The 20,195-nt window shown below is 35.6% G+C and overlaps 1 protein-coding gene across 2 annotated transcripts in view; it reads left to right on the top strand.

Annotated features, from left to right (window-relative positions):
- Positions 1–20,195, top strand: part of TMEM245 (transmembrane protein 245) — a gene marked incomplete at its 5' end in the record, with an annotated part of 65,707 nt that overhangs the window by 14,632 nt on the left and 30,880 nt on the right. Inside the window, 8 exons of one of the 2 annotated variants that reach the window (XM_084236792.1) lie at positions 1,834–1,950; positions 3,145–3,363; positions 5,525–5,694; positions 7,431–7,454; positions 12,231–12,335; positions 14,918–15,000; positions 16,753–16,843; positions 18,321–18,419. In XM_084236792.1, the coding sequence (XP_084092918.1) occupies positions 1,834–1,950; positions 3,145–3,363; positions 5,525–5,694; positions 7,431–7,454; positions 12,231–12,335; positions 14,918–15,000; positions 16,753–16,843; positions 18,321–18,419 (908 nt within the window). The remainder of the gene's footprint in view (positions 1–1,833; positions 1,951–3,144; positions 3,364–5,524; positions 5,695–7,430; positions 7,455–12,230; positions 12,336–14,917; positions 15,001–16,752; positions 16,844–18,320; positions 18,420–20,195) is intronic. The other variant, XM_084236793.1, reaches the window with a different exon arrangement.

Below are 20,195 nucleotides of genomic sequence, written 5' to 3'. Positions count from 1 at the left end.
ATTACTTGAGTTAGCTAGGTAAAGCCTAGTTAGACTCTTTAAACATGCTCTCTTGTTTAATTTATTTAGTAATCCACTGAGAAGGGCATTATACTTATTTTTCAGATGAAGAAACTTTGACTCAGAGTCTGGTTTACTCTACATATGAGAAGCATGACTTCAAAAGCTAGGGAAGTAAGCATCAGATGTACCTTTGATATCCTAGGCACCCAACCTGAGAAGTATGGGCATTTTCCTCCTAACACTGGTAATTGTTTTTAAATGACCAGAAAGCCCAGAAACCTGAGGTCTTCATCTACCTGTCATATAGCAGGTAATCATGTGAAAGACCAGGGCTCGTGATATCAGTACCCTATTCTTCCTAGAGAATCTGGGGAGTTCTCAAATCTCTTGTAGGGCCAGTTAACAGAGAAAGGACTGGAGGAGTCTCTGAGTCTTCAGGATAGTTGAAGATGGGGGCACTTCCCATCTTTACTCCAGTAGCAAAAACACACTTCAGTGAATGCAGAGGATCTACCTCGTAGACAGTATAAATCTTCCCACCAAATGGGTTACGTCTCAGGTTCATTTCAAATTCAGTTAACCCACCACCTTATGGAACTTAGACCTACTAATATTTTTGTTCCTACCATCATCTCAGAGCAATTCAAAATCTAATGTAAAGAATCTTTGACTGTTTCCCTAATCTAGAAATTTGGGGTGCCATTCTTGACACTTTATCTCTTTAATTCCTTTTATTCTTTGATCACCAAGTCTTGGTTGACTTTGCCTACTCTGTCTCTTATTGAAGCTACTTTTCCAACATCTCACCCATTAACTACTGTAGGCTTTGTTACCATCATGCTTTGTCTATGGTTTTGTAATAACTTATCTCCCTCTGCACGTTCTTGGCACACTCTACTGTTTTTTTTTTTTTTTTTTAAATCAAGTAGCAAGAGTGAGCTTTTCATATCTCAAAACTGATCATTTATTTACATGGTGGGAAGCAGGTGTGGACATGTTAAAAAAAAGGACAATGGGAGAGATCCTTGCAGTATCAGACTGTTTTACATCTTTTATCTATGTTGATATATCCTGATTGTTATACTGCACTATGGTTCTGCAATATTTTACTATTGGTGTTGTGTGAGCTAGTCTTCTTGTCTGCCAGAGCAGGTTGACACTGGTGCCAGTAAATATTTTGAGTCTAGAACTAGTGCTAATTAAGCTTTGGTACTACCTATTAGGAACTTAACATCGTAATGTAGAGCTTGAAACAAGGTAATGACGTTCTTTTAGATTTTCAGGAGGTAGATTTTACCTGTGCTGAGTTGTGTGCTTTATTTATCTGTACAGTTGTTCATAATATTTATACATTTGCATATTCATCCATGGCATGTTGTCATTTTGAGCACCAAGTATGGACTGCCCTTTATAGCAATAGGCTTGGTAATACAAAGGGAAAGAATTAAAAAAGTCCGCATTAAGGGCGCTCACAAACTTGGCATGACAGTGTTTTTCATCAGAGAGATGCATTAAAGTTAACTTGTGAAGTTAAATATAAGCATGACACGCCACATTCAATTATCCAGTATCTAACATACACTTCAGCATGATGTTCCCAAGTGAGGGAGGTATGCAGAGTCCAGGAATCAGCATTTTTAGCAGAAACTTCCTGTTGATCCTTAACTGTTTTCCCTTGGCAAAGAACCATTGGTCTGGTGAGTTAGTAATAACCATTATTTTATTGCTGTTGAAAATGTAGGACTTTCAATTTGTTTCAATTTGCAACAGTTATTTTGTACTTTGTTCATTTGCTTTAAAGAGTTTTTAAAAAATACATGCTTTTCACAGGGGCAGAGTTACCTGGGCAAGTTATCTCCATGGCAGCTTCTACTCTGGCAAACTTGGCCATCTCTATCACTGGGTATGAATCAAGCAGTGAAGACCAGCCCTCGACTCAGCCTGCAGGTGACTGATGTTATGAAAAAATGCCTTGAAAACCATTCTGGAAAATGAAATAGACATAGAATGCTAGGTTAAAGACACTAGTACTTACTAGTCCTTCATTTTTCCCTTGGTTTCATATATTTATGCTCCCTCCCCTTTGTTTTCATGTATCACTTAGTGATGTACACCTAGCATTTATTACTTTAATAGTTACATGATTTCTAATGTATATGGTAAAACTTGGAAATAGAAATAATATAACCCTATGGTAAAATGCAACACAGTAGTTAAATTATTAGAAGACAGTGCTGTATGTAAAATAATTCAGTATGGTTTCCTTTTATCAGAAAACCCCCCTCACCTTCAGCAATTTGTCATATCTCATGCTAAGAGAAAGATATGTTTCAAGAGCCTAGGTTCTTTGTATATGAGTAGTTGGTTCCATTTTAGGTGAAATAGCACTGAAAGGCAATATTGTGTCAGAAATTTTATATATATACGTATATATATATATATACACACACACATACATCTAATATTAAGTTATGTTAAAAGGGATAATTTTTAAAACAGGAATTCAAGTGTTTTATGGTTTGAATAATTTGTATGTGCTCTCTAAAATTCTCAGCTATTTTGTCATATGTTTTTTGCTAGTTTTTCTTTCTTTAATAATATGTGATGTATGTTATAAAAAACTTGAATGGGGGCCTCCCTGGTAGCACAGGTGGTTAAGTCTCAGCACTATAAAGCTGTCCACAGCCACTGCAGCATGAGTTTGATCTCCGGCCAGGGAGCTAACACATATGGCGTAGCAGACCTCTCCTGTCTCGCCCACTGCTCCCCTCAGCAGTGTATTTCAGTAGATCTGCCTGTTCTGCTCCCCACTCTGTCTCTGGTGAATCCACTCACCCCTTGTACCTCTGGCCTACCCCCCAGCTCTTGTATGCATAAATAATAAATTTTAAAAAATTAAAGTAAAAATTCTCCATACCCAGACCTCCCCCCAACAAACTTAATTTCCCTAGATTGAAACACTGTCAATATTGGAATTTTCCATACCCTTTAAGTGCATGTACAGACTACATCCAAATCTGTTTTCTTTTTTAACCCAGTGCATTAAAGACTTAAAATAGATTACCCTAGGAAATTGTTCTGCATACTTGTTTCCCCATATGGACTAATAGGTAGGGTGAATTTTTTTCTTTCCCTCTTCAGAAAACATGGACAGGGGAGAACCCCCTCCAACCTCATCCTCATCTCCTTCGCCCTCATCACCTTCACCCACTCTCAGCAGACAAAGGCCTGAAATTGGAACTTTTCTTAGAAAGAAGAAAACCAGTGATGTCTACTTTGTGTTTCTGGTTTGGGCCATCATTGGAGTCCAGATCTGGTTGAACCTGTGGATCGTGCAGTTGCTGCCAGTGCCTATTGCAGGTTAATCTGGTTCATTAGATCTTGCCTTTAAGGGTCTTTGTTTGTTAGTTTGTTTTTACATTTGGCATTTAATATTCTGGGATAATTTTACTGTTTTTTGAAAAATAAAGTCATGTTTACATTGGAATAATAAGCATTGTTTTAGAAATTTATTACTTTGACATCTTAATATTTCACTTGTAAACTTGAACATATATTCATTTCTGTAATTTTGTTTCATCTGAAGAGTTCACTATTCAGCCATCCATGGTTCTGTGGAGGAGAATGTTAACAACAGTCTTGGGCTTTGGGGTTTACAACTGAATTTTCATTGCTGCTTTTATAGTGAAATGTGTGTTACATTGCATTTTAATTCAAAGAAAATGCAAGTTTTGAGAAATATTTATATGCCAAGCCTTGAGTTTTCTTTTTTTTGACAGAAAATTAGACTATTGCATGTATGTTTTTTTAATCAAAATGAGTCATATGGCTTTTTCTATAAATTTTTTAATTAGGTACTTTGTACCTAATTATAATGGTAATATAAGGCCCACCTCTATTCTACTGATTCTCATTAAAGCTGTCTTCTAAGGCTGACAGCAGTAAGGTAGCGTGTTCTCTGGATCAGATGCACTGTAGAAGAGTCTTTTGTTTTATACTTTCTTGATTGTTTTGGCTTTCTTTCATTGTAGTCATAGTGTGTACAAAGCTTATTAAGTCCTCAGTATATTCTCTGCTTCCTGCCATCTAGATATTGCCTACATTTGATTAGTCCTTGTCTCCTTTATAAAGGTTTTTTACTGACATAATAAACACAACCTGATTTTTGAAGGCTTACTTTTCACTATGGTCTAAAAGTCTAAACTTAATTTGGACCTTTTACCTTCTGGATCATTACTTTTCAAACTTATTTTTTTTGTTATATTAGATACTTGATTAGTTACCATTATTTTAAAGATCTGTTATGACCAGGACACTGTAGCATGCCTGTCCATGGGGAACTTGCGGTATGGGGGGTTGAAATATGTAGGGTTTTTTTTTTGTGTGTGGCTCATCTTAAGAACTTGACACAGCCTTAGGAGAACACAGTCTGAACAGGGTGGTCTCCAAAAGGTTTCTACAGCCTATAATTGCCTGTGCTTATTCTAGAAACCACAGGAACTTTCTAAAGATTTAAAAATACTAATGAAGTTTTTGTTGAACTGGTATGTGACATTGAGCTTATGGTTCAAAATAGTAAACTGAAATATTAGATTAGAAGCCGACAGCTAAGGACACAGAAACCCCAGAGTTAGGGAAGTTATACTGTTAGGATCAACTGTCCAGAGTCCAAACTTCAGGGTAACACTCACAGATAAGTAACTCTTCCTCAGATCCCACCACCCTCTTAGATCATTAGCAGGAAGCGTAAACCCTGCTTGAAGGGCCACAATATTGTCTAATCTCAGAGGGAGGGCATTCCTGTTATGGTCTGTGAATGAACCTCCCTGTACACAACTCAGGAATCATTTGTACAAGCCCTGCTTGTATCCAGCTAGCCTTCCTACTGAACCCTGCTAAAAGATCCAAATGTGCAGAATAGTGTCAAGTGGAGAAATAGGAATACAAGTGAAAAAATTACCCAGTAAAGGTGTAAAGTCATGATACTTTTCCAGTGACTAAATATCAAACCTCTAAGGAAAAGAGCAAAATTTGACAATTTTATAACCCACATAAACCTAAGATATGCTCATGGTAAATATTTCAGCAGCCATAATCTGGCCTCCTCACAGCTTTCCCTTTCCCAGGTGAAAAATAGTACCCCTGTCAAGTCCTAAACTCCTTGGCTATTATTAGGACATGACAGGGGTACTATTTACCACCTGGGAAAGGGAAAGATGTGAGGGGGCCAGATTACGGCCACTGAAATACCTGCCATCAGAGTATTTTACGTTTTTAAAATGATCCCTGACTCCTTCAGGGACTCATACTTAACAGAGGTGGTGTAGTCAGGTAGTGGTTCTGTGAAAAGTTACCTGTCCCAATAGCATCTTTGGAATACCTGGAACTTTCTTCCTCTTCCCTCCTTTTTTTTTTTTTTAATTTTTTTATCTTTATTTTAGGGTCACATAAATTAAGGGGCTTTTTCATGCTTTAACTATCTAATCTATAGTTTGTTTATATGTGTTCCCTTTCTCTGTAGTCTGGGCACTCAAAAAGTTTGTCATCCATTTTGGAGTTGTGAACTTCCTGGAGAAGCGCTGCTGCATGTGGCGTCAGGTAATCGACCACTTCCTGAAGGAGCGGCAGGAAGCCCTGGCCCCCTGGCCAATCATCGGCATTGGGAAATTCTTGTTAAAAGTCGATAGCAAGGTATGGTTTTTTAAGAATATGGACTGTTTTAATGGAGTTGATATTTTCATGGTCTGAAATACTCCATTTCATGGTCTATCATGTTGCTTTTGCAATTGTCAATAACACATTGAATGTTCAATTCTATAATGAATTTAAAGTTAGCTATTATGGTTTATATAACATAGGGTAGACATAATGTAAGTATTGCTTAAGCAGTTTCCCCCTTAAAAGGGAAAGAAAAGGATCGTATAGAATACCTAGTTCAAGTCCCTCATTTTGTAAGGACCGGTTGAAATCCAGAGGGGTTCAGTGACTTACCTAAATGGTAATGGCTCAGTTCAGTGAATATTTTTGAAATAATTCCCATCTGTGAGATATTGTGCTAAATCCTAGAGAAAGTCAGATGTCGAAAGTCTATTTGGTGAAGAGAGAGTAATCCATTAAATTTCAGAAGCTTAGTGGTTGAGGTCATGGGTTCTGAGTCCAAACTCTGCTTTCAGATCCCGATCTGCTACTTACTAGGTGTGTGACTTTCATGCAAATTAAATGTTGGCTGTTACAGTTTGTGTCGGAAAAGTAGAGGCCACAGTGAGAGTGCTGAAAAAGAAATGACTTGCCTTTGGTGAGACAGTGGGAGAGGAGGTGTTTTGAAGAAAAGTAGTGCCAGACATGGTTTGAAGCACAAGTAGGAGTTCATTAGGTAGACAAGAACAGGACGGCAGAGCAATGTAAAGACAAAGACTTCACAGCATGAATTCATAGAGAAAGCCAGGAAAATGCTCATGGCAAAACATAGGAAATGGTGATTAGTGGGAGGTGAGACTGGAGTGACAGGGGAAATTGAATCAAGAAGGTCTTTATGTGTCATCTGTGCAAGCAACTTCACCAGAGAAACTAGTAACTATATCCTTTAATGTGTCTATCCATGACTCCAAGTTGAGAAATGCTATTACGGAAACCAGTGTACATATGGATGCTTATAGTTACTGGTGTTCTTGTGAGGAGGAAGGAGGTAGATCTTTCAAACTCATAACAAAGTTCTGAGTCAAAGGCGATAAAGTGGATAAGCTTTCTTATATTTTACATGATTATCTTTAAAATGTTGGCCAGTTTTGGGTTTCCCTGGTGGCGCAAGAGGCTAAGTCTCAGCACTGTGAAGCTATCTGCAGCCACTGCAGCGCGAGTTCATAACTCATATGGTGCAGCAGACCTCTCTTGTCTCACCCGCTGCTCCCCTTAGCAGTGTGTTTCAATCTGCTTGTTCTGCTCCCAACTCTCTCTGGTGAATCCTCTCTTGGAAGTGTGTGTTTAATCATGTATTGGGTATACTGCAGGGAAAACTCTGTGAACAGCATTTACGGTCACACTGATGAAATTCTGCCTTTTAGCCTTTAGGCTAAAGATCTTTTTTGGTACATGAAGTATGAATCTTAACTATCACCTGATTTTTGGAACTTGGTGTGACTACTTAAGCCTACAGGCCTTCAGGTTATTTAATATATTTTTAATTGCTGAATTGCCAACAAACTTGTGGTTATCATCATTTCAGTCTTTTTTTACCTTAAAGTAATATTACATTCACTAAATTTAAAACTTTATTAATACATTATAATTTTGTTTTCTGGTTTTTTCTTTGGGATAATTTCCTCCTCATCTTTCAGTGACTTTCTTTTCTTTTCATACTATTATCGCATTCCCTAATGATGCTCCACTGTTCTTATCTTCTCTTTCTCTCCTTACCCCCTACCCTCAAGCTCTGGCACTGGCTAAATAAGAAGGTAAATGAACACATGGATGTTGACTTTTACTGTTGAGATTCTGTAACCTCACTTCCTTATCTCCTTTCTCACTTTGTATTTCTATCCATATGTCAAATTAAGTTTTTGTAAAGTTCTAATTATAAGCTATGGAAGGTCATGAAGCGTTAATACTGTCACAGTATAATTTGCTGAAAACTCAAAAACTTTTTAGAATATGAATGGCATCTCCTTTTCCAGGTATTTGTTACAAGTTCTATCTTGCAGTCTTTTTGTCCACTGTGGTTTTCATTCCCCTTCAGCTCTATTATGTGACCCAGCCTGACTCTTCAGTCTACTTTGAGGTGGGAGAACATATTAGGCAATAGTTACTGAAAAAGGAAGAGAACTCTTGTTATTTTCTCTATAAATGACACAAGAATTTTTTAAAGGAATAAATCTGTGAAATATTTGTCTGCTTCCCTTGGCTAGTAATTATATGTAGTGTTTTTCTTTTTTAAATAAGTAGCATTCTAAAAGTTTATTTTTTAACTTAAAAAATATTGTAATCATGGCTGTGACATCTAATTTCATGTTATTTCCCAAGGTTTGAAGTTGTACTTATGGTAAATGCTACACGTGATTTTAATACAATAGGAATTACAATAGGTATATTTTTGATTTCAGTAAAGGCTAATGTAGATATATTAGGAGTACCATATCTCTGACAGAGAGTCCATATATAGAATTAAGTTCTAGACTTAATTTCATTAAATCTGTGGGGCAGATAGCAAGAGATGACATCTTTTATGTAACTTTTGTTTAAACACAAGACTCAAAGTCTTCAGTGAGAATACTGTAGTTAGGGTTTAAGAAAGATGTGTCACCTCTTAGAAATAGATCTTAATAAGACTGTTGAGTGTAGAGATTAGGATTTCATTCTTCATGTTGAAATAGAGGAAACGGAAGACATTTAACAATGCCTAAAGTTTTAAACTTTGAAGATAAACTGTGTAAAATACATGAACACATATAACACCATCACCTACACATGACTGTATATACCTTCATTCCTTCAAAACTAATATGAGGAAATGAGTTCAGTCCTTTGCAAATGATAGTGTTGTGAAAATAAGCCACATTTTCTTACTTTGATCACAGTAGGTGGTTTTATATATTCCCCCAATTTGTGTGTATTGCAGTGAAACTGTCCTTAAAAAATGAGAGGATAGCTAAAGTGATTAGTTTCAATTTGATTTGAAGTTCAGTGACTAAATTACTCCGATGTCCTGACCTAGAAGCCTAACTCACAAATGGCTAGCTGTGAGGTAGTTTTAAAAGATTCCTAAGAGATATAATTTTTCCTTTTGATGATTCCTTGTAGCACAGATAATTTCAATGTAGCATTGGAGTAGCTGCTTGATGTTCTGAGAGTGTGCTCCAGGAAAGCACATAAATAAGTGGATGATTGTTTTATTACAAGGTCAAAATATTGCAGCATTTGGTATTTGGTTTCCAAGGTCAAGTGAGGTGAATTAGGAAACCAATTCAAAAGAAGAAATGATTGTGAAAGAGAAAAATTTATGGCTAATTGAAATGTAACATATTGCTCAAGGCTTAATTGTTTTGTTTCTTGATGTTACTTGCATCAAGATTCAACTAGAATTTGACTAAAAAAGCAAAACAAAATGAAAACCTACAGGCCCAGCATAATAAATTAGAAAGGAAAATTCAGTATTAGAGTGACACTTTCTTAATAGTTGGATAAGTAAGACTCATCTGCTTAGAAGTTTTAGTATCTTGGGCCTCTCTGGTAGCTGAGGATTTAAGTCTCAGCACGATCAATGTGCCGCAGCCTGAGTTTGATCCCCGGCCAGGGAGCTAACCCACATGGTACGGCAGACCTCTCTTGTCTCATCTGCTGCTCCCCTCAGTAGTGTATTTCAGTAAATCTGCCAGTTCTGCTGACCACTCTGTCTCTGGTGAACCTTCTCACTCCCTGCACTTCTGGCCTATACCCCAGTTCTACGCCAAAATAAAAAAAGTTTTAGGATATTTAGATGTAAATATAAATTTATCGACATATGTACATTTTAAGAATGCATACATACCCTTTCCATTTGAAACATCTAAATGTCACTTTAAAATTACTCCCCTCTCCCTATAAAAAATAGAGTTTAAAAAATTAAAAACAACTCTCAGGGCATAGAAAATGGGAAATATTGGAGACTTGGTTTGGTTTCCAGGAGCAGGGCAGAGGTGACAGGTGGTATAATTTCCTTTGCCCAAAAAGTAAGATCAGGAGCATCTCCAGGATTTCTTGGGAATTCTCTCTTTTGTTTCCTTCCCATTCCTCTGTTGCTTCTTCTCTTAAGTTTCTCTTTCTGTATCTGTCTGTGTTCCTTGTGAATCTTGTTCTGTTCAATCTTTCGGGGACTCTTCTCCAAATTTTCTATTTATTTTCTGCTCTCTATTAGCCCTTTTATCTGTGCACCAGTTCCCCCTCCCCATGTTTTTAAGTGTTTCCTGTCTCTTTCCCACTCTTTTCTCTCTTTTGCTATCTCCCTTTTTATCCTATTTTCACCTGACCTTAGCTGGCTGTAATGGGAATAGAAAACCCATTAATATTTTAGCTCATATATTGAGCATCTTTACTTATATTTTAAATTTTGAGGGAAACATCTAAGTCTCATGCTTATCTTGAATATACATTTTTATTCATATGTGATTCTGTGTGGATTTTTTCCAATCTATAGGCATATGGTTTGTGATAGGAAAATTCTACCCTGGTTTAAAAATACAAATTTTTGTAATGTTGGTGTATAATGTGTTTGTCAGTAGTTCATGTTTTATATGTTTAAAATACCAAGGCATAAATTTAGACAGTTACACTTTCTAAATAAAATATTATTTACATTTAAAAATATATTTAAAGGTGTGACTTCTAAAAATATTAAGGCTGCCAGGTTATTTTCAGAAATCATAATTTGGAAACACAAATCTTATCTTAAAGCTGAAATTACTTAATGCTTGCCCATTGAAGTATATATTTACTGAGCACTTCCCATGTGCTTGCACTGTGAGGTTTTGGAGATTCTAAGAGGATAAATAGAACACTAGTCCTTTTCTCAGGAAACTATCTCAAGAACTACGGAAAGTTGGTTTCTAATTTTGAAACTTTTCTGTTTCATTGATTACAGAACTTCTATTTAAATTATGAGATCTGACCTTCCATATCTTAGAAACCTATTATTTCAAATATCTCTGCATTATTGTCAATGCTTTGGTAGCATGCACTGAAAATTAACTCCTCTGTGTGAAGCTGTAATTGTCAAGATGGAAGATGAACTTTTTATTTTTGAGTTCCTATAGCATTGATCTCTTTTTTTTTTCTTTATTTTTTTTTAATAATAAATTTTATTTTTATATTCCCCATACAATTTCAACCCCTCCATTCTGACCCCAATCCCTCCCCTCCCTCCCCCCACTCCACAAAACGTGTCTCTGGTTCGATCTTTTTTTTTTTTTTTTTAATTTTTTTTTTTTTATAGAGGCATGCTTTATTTATTTGTTTGCTGGTTTGTTTGTTTGTTTTGTTTATACATGCACTGGGTACAGTCAGAAGCGCGGGAGGGTGAGAGAATTCACCAGAGCCAGATCTGGTTCGATCTCTTAATGAGAGTATCCTTCATGAAAGATAAAGGAAATGTAAGCTTCTAAGCATTGAGTGGGAAATGTTACTTAAGGAGTCATGTCCTTTTTTTAACTATCATTCCTTACTCTTGGAAAGTTTATTTTAAATCTCTGTTTGGAGAGCACATTTTAATTTATTCAGCAATATTGTAGGTTCTTTGGAGTAGAGGGGTGCAATGTGGTGTTTCAGCAGTCATCAGTCTCATCAATTGTATTTTTGAAGTGTTAAATGGTAGCTTTGCATGGCAGAAATTTTGGAAATCTATCAGAATTATTATATATTATGAAAACAAAAAAATTGTATTCAAAACAATATCAAATAGTATTTAAGGAGAGCATAATTTTCATTATTAAAAATAACCACTACATTAATGGTCATTCTTGATTTAGTTGCTATAATTTATAAAGCTTACATTTTTAAAAAGAATAGGAATTATAAGTGGAATATTGGAATTTTAAAAAGTATTATGAAACATTTTAAATAAGAGACAATATGAAAAACTATAAAGAAAACCTATGAGCTTGATAAACATTACCTATGTAATGAAATGTGTTTTAAACTCTTCTCTGCTGTGCACCACTTCTGAACCTTTTGCCTTCAGTGAAACATATTCTGAAACTTACTTGTTAATGTCCTTATTATATTTTTACTGTTAATATTTTTGTAACCCTAATGACATCAAAGGAAAAAATTTTTTGAATGTGTTCTTATTTTAACTGTATAATTCAAAATATGTGGTCTGTAAGAGACATTGTCTACAGTCATCTATGTTTGCTGACTGATAGTAAAACTATATGATATTTGACATGAGCTAATGGATGATCATTTTTTCAGAATATTTACCAGATTGTAAATTATCATCAGAAATGTAAACATACCAGGGGAATCCAAACATAGATGTTGTTTGAATCTGCCTTTTCTTAGATATCACAATAATAAACTATATAACAGTGATTAATATACTTAATTTTCTTAAGTAGCTTACAGCTTTCACCGTTTTAATCTTTAACCTATAGTTTGCTTTGCAATGCTGAATATCCTATTTTGTCTTCTTGATATTTGAATACATATGTGTTTTTACTAAGTTGTACTTGAAAGATAAATAATTTTTTTTTTCTGTGCAGATGATCATCTGGTTGGAGAAGATGTTAGACAAAATAATTAGCATTTTCATCATATTTTTGTTAGTGATAGGAACCCTTCTTTTAGCCCTACTCCTAACTGCAAAGGTAGAGTACAATTACTATTACCATTAAAAATATGTAATTGTTAGAATTGTGGTGTGGATAAGAAACTAGTAGAAGCAAACGTGAAAAATGTCCCTTGCTATAAATATGTTTCACAATTAAAGTGTCTGTGATTTTTGTATTATTAATTTGCAGTGAATTTAGCTTATTTTTTTATGTGCATCTTTATCATCAAGATGCTTAGGGGTAAATGTGGATGGAAAAATAGAGGTACAGAGCAACAAGTAACTTATCTCAATAGAACTGTGATCTGGTCTCATGACACCTAATCCAGTTAGTACCCTCTTTACTAGGTCATAAGTTGATTAGCTCTTTCCCTCCATGTCTCATTGCTCTTTCTGCTGATAGGCTACTGTGGAATCTTTACTTTCCAGGTGCGTATTCCAGTTTCCATTTCTTCTCTCCCCTCCTAGTCTGGGCTGCTGTAACAGAGTCCTAAGTGACTTAAATAGCAGACATTTCTCCACCTCAGTTCTGGAGACTTGAAGTCCAAGAACAATGTGCCAGCTTGGTGAAGTTCTTGGTCAAAACTCTCTTTCTGATTTAAGACTGCCATTTCTCCCCTGTATTCTCACAGAGTGGAGAGAAAGATCATCTCTCTTGTGCTTATAAGGGCACAGATTTCATCACGAAGGCTTCACCCTCATGACCTAAGTTCCCAAAGGCTCTACCTCTTCTTAACCATGACATTGGTGTGAATTTCAGTCCATAACACCCCCTTTCATCAAAGAAAATTATTCTAAGTACAGCTAATTTTTTTTCTGTAGTGAGATCTCTTATTTTTATAATGTGTCTTAATCTTTCTTTTATATGAACTCTGCATCTCAAATTTTGATACGTTGTTTTCTAGGAATTTTGAAGCTTACATGAAGACATAGATACGAAAAATTTTCATATAGTATTGTAGAGATATGGCAGTAACTGTTATCAATAGATAATCTCATGCAGCAATTTACTAAAGAATTGCATTGTTTCTTGAGAGTGATTCTCTCCTTCAAAGTCCTGTTCTCAGTCATTCTCAGCTTTAGTATGCCCTTAGTCTTATTTGTTCCTAACAGACTGCTCTCCCTGACTCTGTGTCAGTCTCTATATAGTAATTATCTGGTTTTTGTATGTTAATCACTTATGGTCACATATAGACTATACAGATTTGTTTAGAAGCCTTTCATTGTTTTTGTCACATGTCTCCTGAACCTGCCACTGTGCTATCTTCCTTCTTGGAGAAACCCTTCATTAGTATCATCTTCCGTTTTCCTTTCTCCTCTCTCTTCTGCTCTTCTATTCCACTTTTCTTTCTTTGTCCCTTTGCAAGATAAGGTATTCTTGCTTGCCCATCTCAATAAGGTTCATCTTTCAAATCCTTTTTCTTTGTTCATCCCAGCCTCTTGAGAGCTTTTACTACTCTGAACCTGATTAACATGTATTACTGAACCACTTCTTGGTGGTTGAGGATTTATGTAAACTGAGCTTTGAAGAAAATTTACTGGCCATCTAATTCATTCTCTTGTCAGCCAACAAACACTTCATTCTCCAAAACATCTTGACAGTATCCAGTTGAATGTCTATGTAACTTATTAAAAACTGAATTCTAGATTGTCCCTAACTTTTTTGATCTTCTCAGCCTCTGCCCATTCCGTTGAATGAACTCCATTCTTCATGCTCAGGTGTGAAGCCACAATGATTTTATTGAACTTTTGATTATATTTCTCAGCTCTTACGATAGCTCAAGCAGGGGGTGGAAGTTTCTAATGTGAAGTGTCTGAGCATAACTTTTGCCAAAATCATTTGCTAACTGCTAAACTATGTGGGTTCAGTGAAAGCCCTTAGAGAGTTAGCCTTCCCCTCCCTCCCCCCTGCCTTTTCTTTAAAGATAAACTAAAAACATGGAGCAAATACATTAGTGCCAGGGAGGATAGAGTTAGCAGTTTGAGTACAGATAAGTAAATTGCTTATGAAACAAAATAGCAACAGCTCTCAGAGACAAACCAGAATTCATAGTTGCCACAACATATTTTTTTTTACATCCAATTGTTAAAGTTAAATTGTCCAGAGTTACTGGACATATATTGAAACACAAAATTCATACTCAGGAACAAAACACTGGATTGTTCCTCATTTTTGCATTCAGCAAGGTTAATTCTGAAATGCAGTTTCAGTTGGCTTGTTTAAGTCATGGACATTGCTCAATAGCTTTTTAAACTGTTAAGTCTCATGTTGCCTTATAGTTCCATAAGTTCATGTAGTGTTGATAGTGCTTTTATATATAGATACACACCCTGTATATGCACACATATGTGTACTAAATTTATATATGTGGCTATGTGTCAATATTTATACATTTCTAGTAACATTTTTCCCCCTTAAATTGTTGAGCTTCTTGAAGGTAGGGAGCTCTCATGTACTTTCAGTTTCCACAGTATATGTCAAATGATATTATGCATATTGTTCAGAGGAAGTTTCTAAATTAATTGAAAGTAACATGTGTAATTATTTGACTGTAAAATCACTGTTTTAATAAATAGTATAGAAAAATAATTTTTGTCCTCTCCTTGTCTATATTACAGGTACATCAAGAAAGTGTACATATGATTGAAGTCACAAGCAGTTTGATTAATGAAACTCTAGCAAATCACCCTGAGTGGGCAAAGTAAGAATATTGTTTGACAAAAATAGAAATGGCTGACTTAGGTTCCATATCTGTGTGTGTTCTCACAGTAATCAGTAAGATTTATTTTCAGGCCTAATAGACATTTGTTAGTTATTAAATATCTATACACATGTCTCTGTGAGTCCTCACACTTTTGAGTATCATTACTCAATTTGTTAATTTTTTTTAACACTACTAGACATAATTTTCCCATAAGAATGTAGAACCATATATTCATATGGTTCATATGGTTCATATATTCATATATGGTCCCTTGAAACCATTAGTGAATCCATTAATACTAGAATAATTTAATTTAATTTCTCCTAGATCCTGTCTGTTTAGAGATCTAAACTTGTTCATATACTGTAAGGTTATTACATTTGTAAGCTCCTCTAAAATTTTGTTTTGCTGAGGAATATTTGAACTGAGTATTTGCTAAAAAAAAAAGCTTCACATTTTAATTTTATTTGGAGTATAGAATGAACTGGTTAATATTAAAGATTCAAACTGTTATCATTTGACATTCTGCTTTTTAATTTCTCAGACATGTCTTTTCTCTGGCTAAGGACCACCATTTTCCTAGGCGTCATTACTCCCATGGCTGCCTCTGGCAGTTCCCTTTCTCCTTATGATTGTTTTATGTACACATATATGAGCAATTTATCACTTCTGACCTCCGTATAAATCACCAGTATTCATAGCTGTTATGAATTGAGGATATTGCACGTTTGACTAGACTCACTGTCTCCCACATGCCAGGTTTGTAGCATATTTGGACCTTAGTCTTGCCATGGTCTTTGGCATCACTCATGAAGAACTGAAATTAGAACTGTCAGATTTGTGAATGTTAGCAGCTCTAGTAAACAGCAGTATGAGGAGAATCAGAACATGTGAAACTCCTTTTCTCCTTTGGGTAACACTGGGTATGTATAGCATGTTATTAAGGCCGATGAAGCAGCCCAGTTAGTAAACAGAAAAATGGGGGTGCCACCTCTCACTGTACAAGGAGTCAAGCTTGTAGATTGCAGTTCCTTGTACATCTGGAACTCTGCTCAGGAGTTCTCACATCTTAAAAGTGGGTAAAATATTTAAAACCATGATTTATCCTTTATTTCCTTCCTCAATTCTTTACTTTCTTAGATCAGTGATTCTCAAATTTTAGCATGCATTAGAGTCACCTGCAGGACTTCTTAAGCTACAGATTGCTGGACCCTAACCCAGAGTTTCCTTTTTTATATATCTGGGTTGGGCTTAAGAATTAGCATTTTAACAGGTTTCTAAGCACTTTAAAAAAAAAAAAAAAACTGAAGTAGTGTTGCCTTAGAATATTATACATTGGGGGTGCCTATCATTGAAAATCAACATGTGTATCTACTATCCCAAGCAGTTCTGATACTACTGGTCTGAGGACCACACTTGGAGATGCACTGCCCCAGTTGCTGACTATCCCAGTGTCCCAGAACAACTTCCTCTGGAGCTGAATAAGACAGAGAAACCAGGCAGAACAGAATGAAAGGGAGGTTGTAGGGAAAGTGGGCTAAAAACTAAAGAAAGCTTGAAAGGAAAGGCTGAATATTTGATTCAGACCAGTTAGGCCTGGAAGTCAAGGATTCCTTCTTGTGATTCATTTGTATCTTTGTGGTGACTGGTCATCAATTTGTTAGTTGCTGATTTTTAAATATGTTAAATTTCAAGAGTTATTGGTATAGTACACTAAAGGTGTACATTTCTTTCTTCATTTTAATTTAGTTGGCTTCCCGAGGCTCAGGTAGTTCAAAGAGCCCTCAATTCTGCAGCTAACAATGTATACCAATATGGACGAGAGTGGATAACCCATAAGGTAAGGAAAGAACCTCTTTTTGTGGCTTTTTTTGGGGCAGGTTCTTCATTGGTAGTGACTTCTTCCTTTGATAAAGCATAAGTGGAGATTCTGTTTAGAATAGTTCCTGTTTTTGAAATAGACTTAAATCTTTAAGTGAATAAGCAACAGATAATGAAATTAAAATTTCTGTATGATCATATTAAATAGTGCTGGTAGCCTGAACAATATTGAAGTTGGTCATTTGCTTCATGTTCAAAATAGAGCCAGTTCTTTATTTCTGCAGTAGGATAGAATGATCACTAAGCTAGGGTGTTCAAATAAGACTTTGGGGGAGAAACGGTATTAGCACATATTAAATTTTATTATCCAGTTTCTAGTTTATTTCCATTAATCTTTTCAAGAAAAGTGTAGTAGTCTGAATTATTTTGCCTATTGTGCAGTTGAGGAAACAGACTCTGAAAGGCTACGAATGTTCCTGGTGTTGATGTAGTAAATTGCATACTGTGGTTTCATACTGCAGACCGGATCCAAATCCTTACTTTCTATCATCGTATGCTAGAAGTATGAACTTGAAACTGTGTTGAGTATTTAATGTGGCACTTGAGATAAATCTGAAGGAATGATAAGTCTTAGATGAATAAAGGGCAGAGTATATTTTAACAAGAGGTGTTTATCTGAGAGAGCAGTGTGCTTGAGGAGGTGCTTATGACCTTTGTGAAAGGAAAATGATAGAGGAAAAGATATAATTAGCAGAGTTAAGGATCAGACTCCATGATAGAGTTATGATATCCTTCCCCCACACTTCAGTATTGCCTATGGAATAAAAGGTAATTAGAAGTTTTAATATGTTGAAGTAATTAGGATCATGTAGGGATTGACCATCCACACAGCGTATGTCATGGTAGTGATTAAATAATACCAGAAGTTCACAAATTGATGTTTATCTTTTCAAAACTATGTTTAATATCACTACATGTTAAAAATTGGGGTAAGATGCTACAGTGAGTAACCTTTCTCTAAGTTATCTTGTCTCACTGTACTTAATCCCCATGAGGTATGAAGCCAGTCTGATCAGTCATAACTCTGCCACTTGATACCTCTCAGCAAGCTAAGGGAAATATTTGTGTTTATAGCTAAGGTCTTAAATTTAGCTTATAGTACTATGGTAATTTTTAAAATAGTGATACCTGTAGCATGAGACTTCTGTATGATGGATTGGCATTGGAGCTCATGGAAAAGATTTTTCTCTCGTTGGATAAAATTAGATCATGATATCATTTTTTCCTTTCTCTGTAACTTGAAGCTGCTCTCTTAGAGACCCAGGAACAGAGAAGAGATGAAAGAAAGGCAAGGAAATTTACTGGAAATGTTGGGAAGTTTGAGAGGAATATAATGCGGCTAGAGGCAGTTACATAGATTGATTTGGAACAAGTGTAAAGACCCAGCATGTATTAATATTACTGAATTGTTAACTGAAATATTATTTCTGTTCCAGCTTCATAAAATTCTTGGTGATAAGATGAATAATACTGCTGTAATTGAAAAGCAAGTGCTAGAACTTTGGGACAGATTGTATCATTCTTGGTTTGTAAAGGTAAGTTATTTTAGCTGAGTATTTTAGTTGTAAACTAATAAAGTTCTTTTATTTTGGAGACTCATTGACCAGATAGAATAGCACTAATACTTGGATTTCATTTTTTGAAATTCTTAAGCTTTGAAGTCTTAAACCTCAGGTCATTAGAAGGCAGCGTTTTTCACTTACTGTGAATTAATGGTTAATCTTCATGATGGAACCTACCAATCTCTCTGGTGTATCATTATCCTCTCCTCTGTTCATTATCCATTAGGCTAGCTCTTTGCAGTAAAAATGTAGTGCACACCACACAAGTAATGTTATTTTCCTACTGGCTACCTGCAGACTAAAATAAACAGGTGAAATTCATCTTTAACAGTATATTTTTATTAGCACAATATACCTAATATATTATCATTTCAGTATGTAACCAATAGAAAAAAAAGTTATATGAGTTATTTTGTAAATATATTTTTTCATACTAAGTCTTTAAAATCTGCTGTATGTTTTGCACTAATAATACATCTCAATTTTTGGACTAGACATTTTGAGTGCTTAGTATCCACGTGTAGTTAGTGTCTACTGTTTTGGACAGTGCCACTTGATATTGAGTACTTTTCCCTTTGAGGAAGTGAAAATTTAGAGATCTTTATTTTAAATCAGCCCTGTATGCTGCATATACTGAATGACTCTTACTTCAGAAATTATGATGGAAAATGATACCATTTTCCACTTAGTATAAAATTGAGGTTTTGAAAACATCTGGTTGTGCAGTCAGTGCCTTGCCCTGGATTTGACCACAAGCCCTGTGGCCCATCAGAATCTGTGCTGTGGAAGATGCCCATCCAGTTGGGAAGGAGGTAGAGATCGGGCCATGGTTGGTGATGATTTTTCAAGGGAAAAAATGGACCATATAAAAGGAGAGAAGGAAAATATAAAAATCTCTTAACTTGGGGCAGAGGTCTCAATTTTTAATTTGAATTTATTGTTTAATGACCTGTTGGGAATTTGTTTTCTTGCCCTGGGATAAGTGGAGGGGTGTGTGTGTGTGTGTTGGGTTTTGTGGGTTTCAAAGATTGGGAATTAAATTAAGCTAATTGGGAAAATCTAGGAAGAGTATAGTGTATTTGATCCTACCTGGTGGAGAACCAGACAATTGGAAAGGTGGTATCTATTTCCTCTGGTAACTCTGGGGCTTCTGTTTACCAGCAAACAGCATTTACTATTCTTCATCCTTTTTGAGCTTCATTTTAGGCTTAAGGAGGTCAGTATTTTAAAAACATAGGTTTATAAGTGGTTAAAGTACATTGCTTTCTTTTACTAGGACCAAATGTCTTTCTATACTGCATAATGAAGATTAATGCTCACTAGGCTATTAGCAAAGTGGAACACATATAAACTTAACAATTTATCTGTATTTCTGCTTGCCTATCCACTCGCTTTTATTCACATCTCTTTCAAATTTACTCATGCATTCTTGCCAGTGTAACTCTTTCACATGGATGAGTTAGCATCCTCCCCCATTCTTGTTTCTTTTTCATATTATTCTCTCCCACCTCTATTGTATGTGGAAAATTCATAAGGGAGGTGAGGAAAGGAGGATAAAGTAAAAGAAGTGGGAAACCAGAAGAAGGTAGAAGGGCTAAGGAGCAAAAAAAAAAAAAAAAAAAAAATGTAAGTAAACACTGTGGTTTTGTACAGTTGTATATCTTGAAGAATATGGTTTTCACAAACATTTAGGGAGGAAGCAGTTGGCTAGGCTGAGGCACGCTAACTAGGATATAAACAGCAAGATAG

Source organism: Talpa europaea, assembly GCF_964194135.1.
Source record: "Talpa europaea genome assembly, chromosome: 7".
Taxonomy (NCBI): Eukaryota; Metazoa; Chordata; class Mammalia; order Eulipotyphla; family Talpidae; genus Talpa; species Talpa europaea.
Note: the sequence above shows the minus strand (reverse complement) of the source record. Positions and strands in the feature narration are given on the sequence as shown.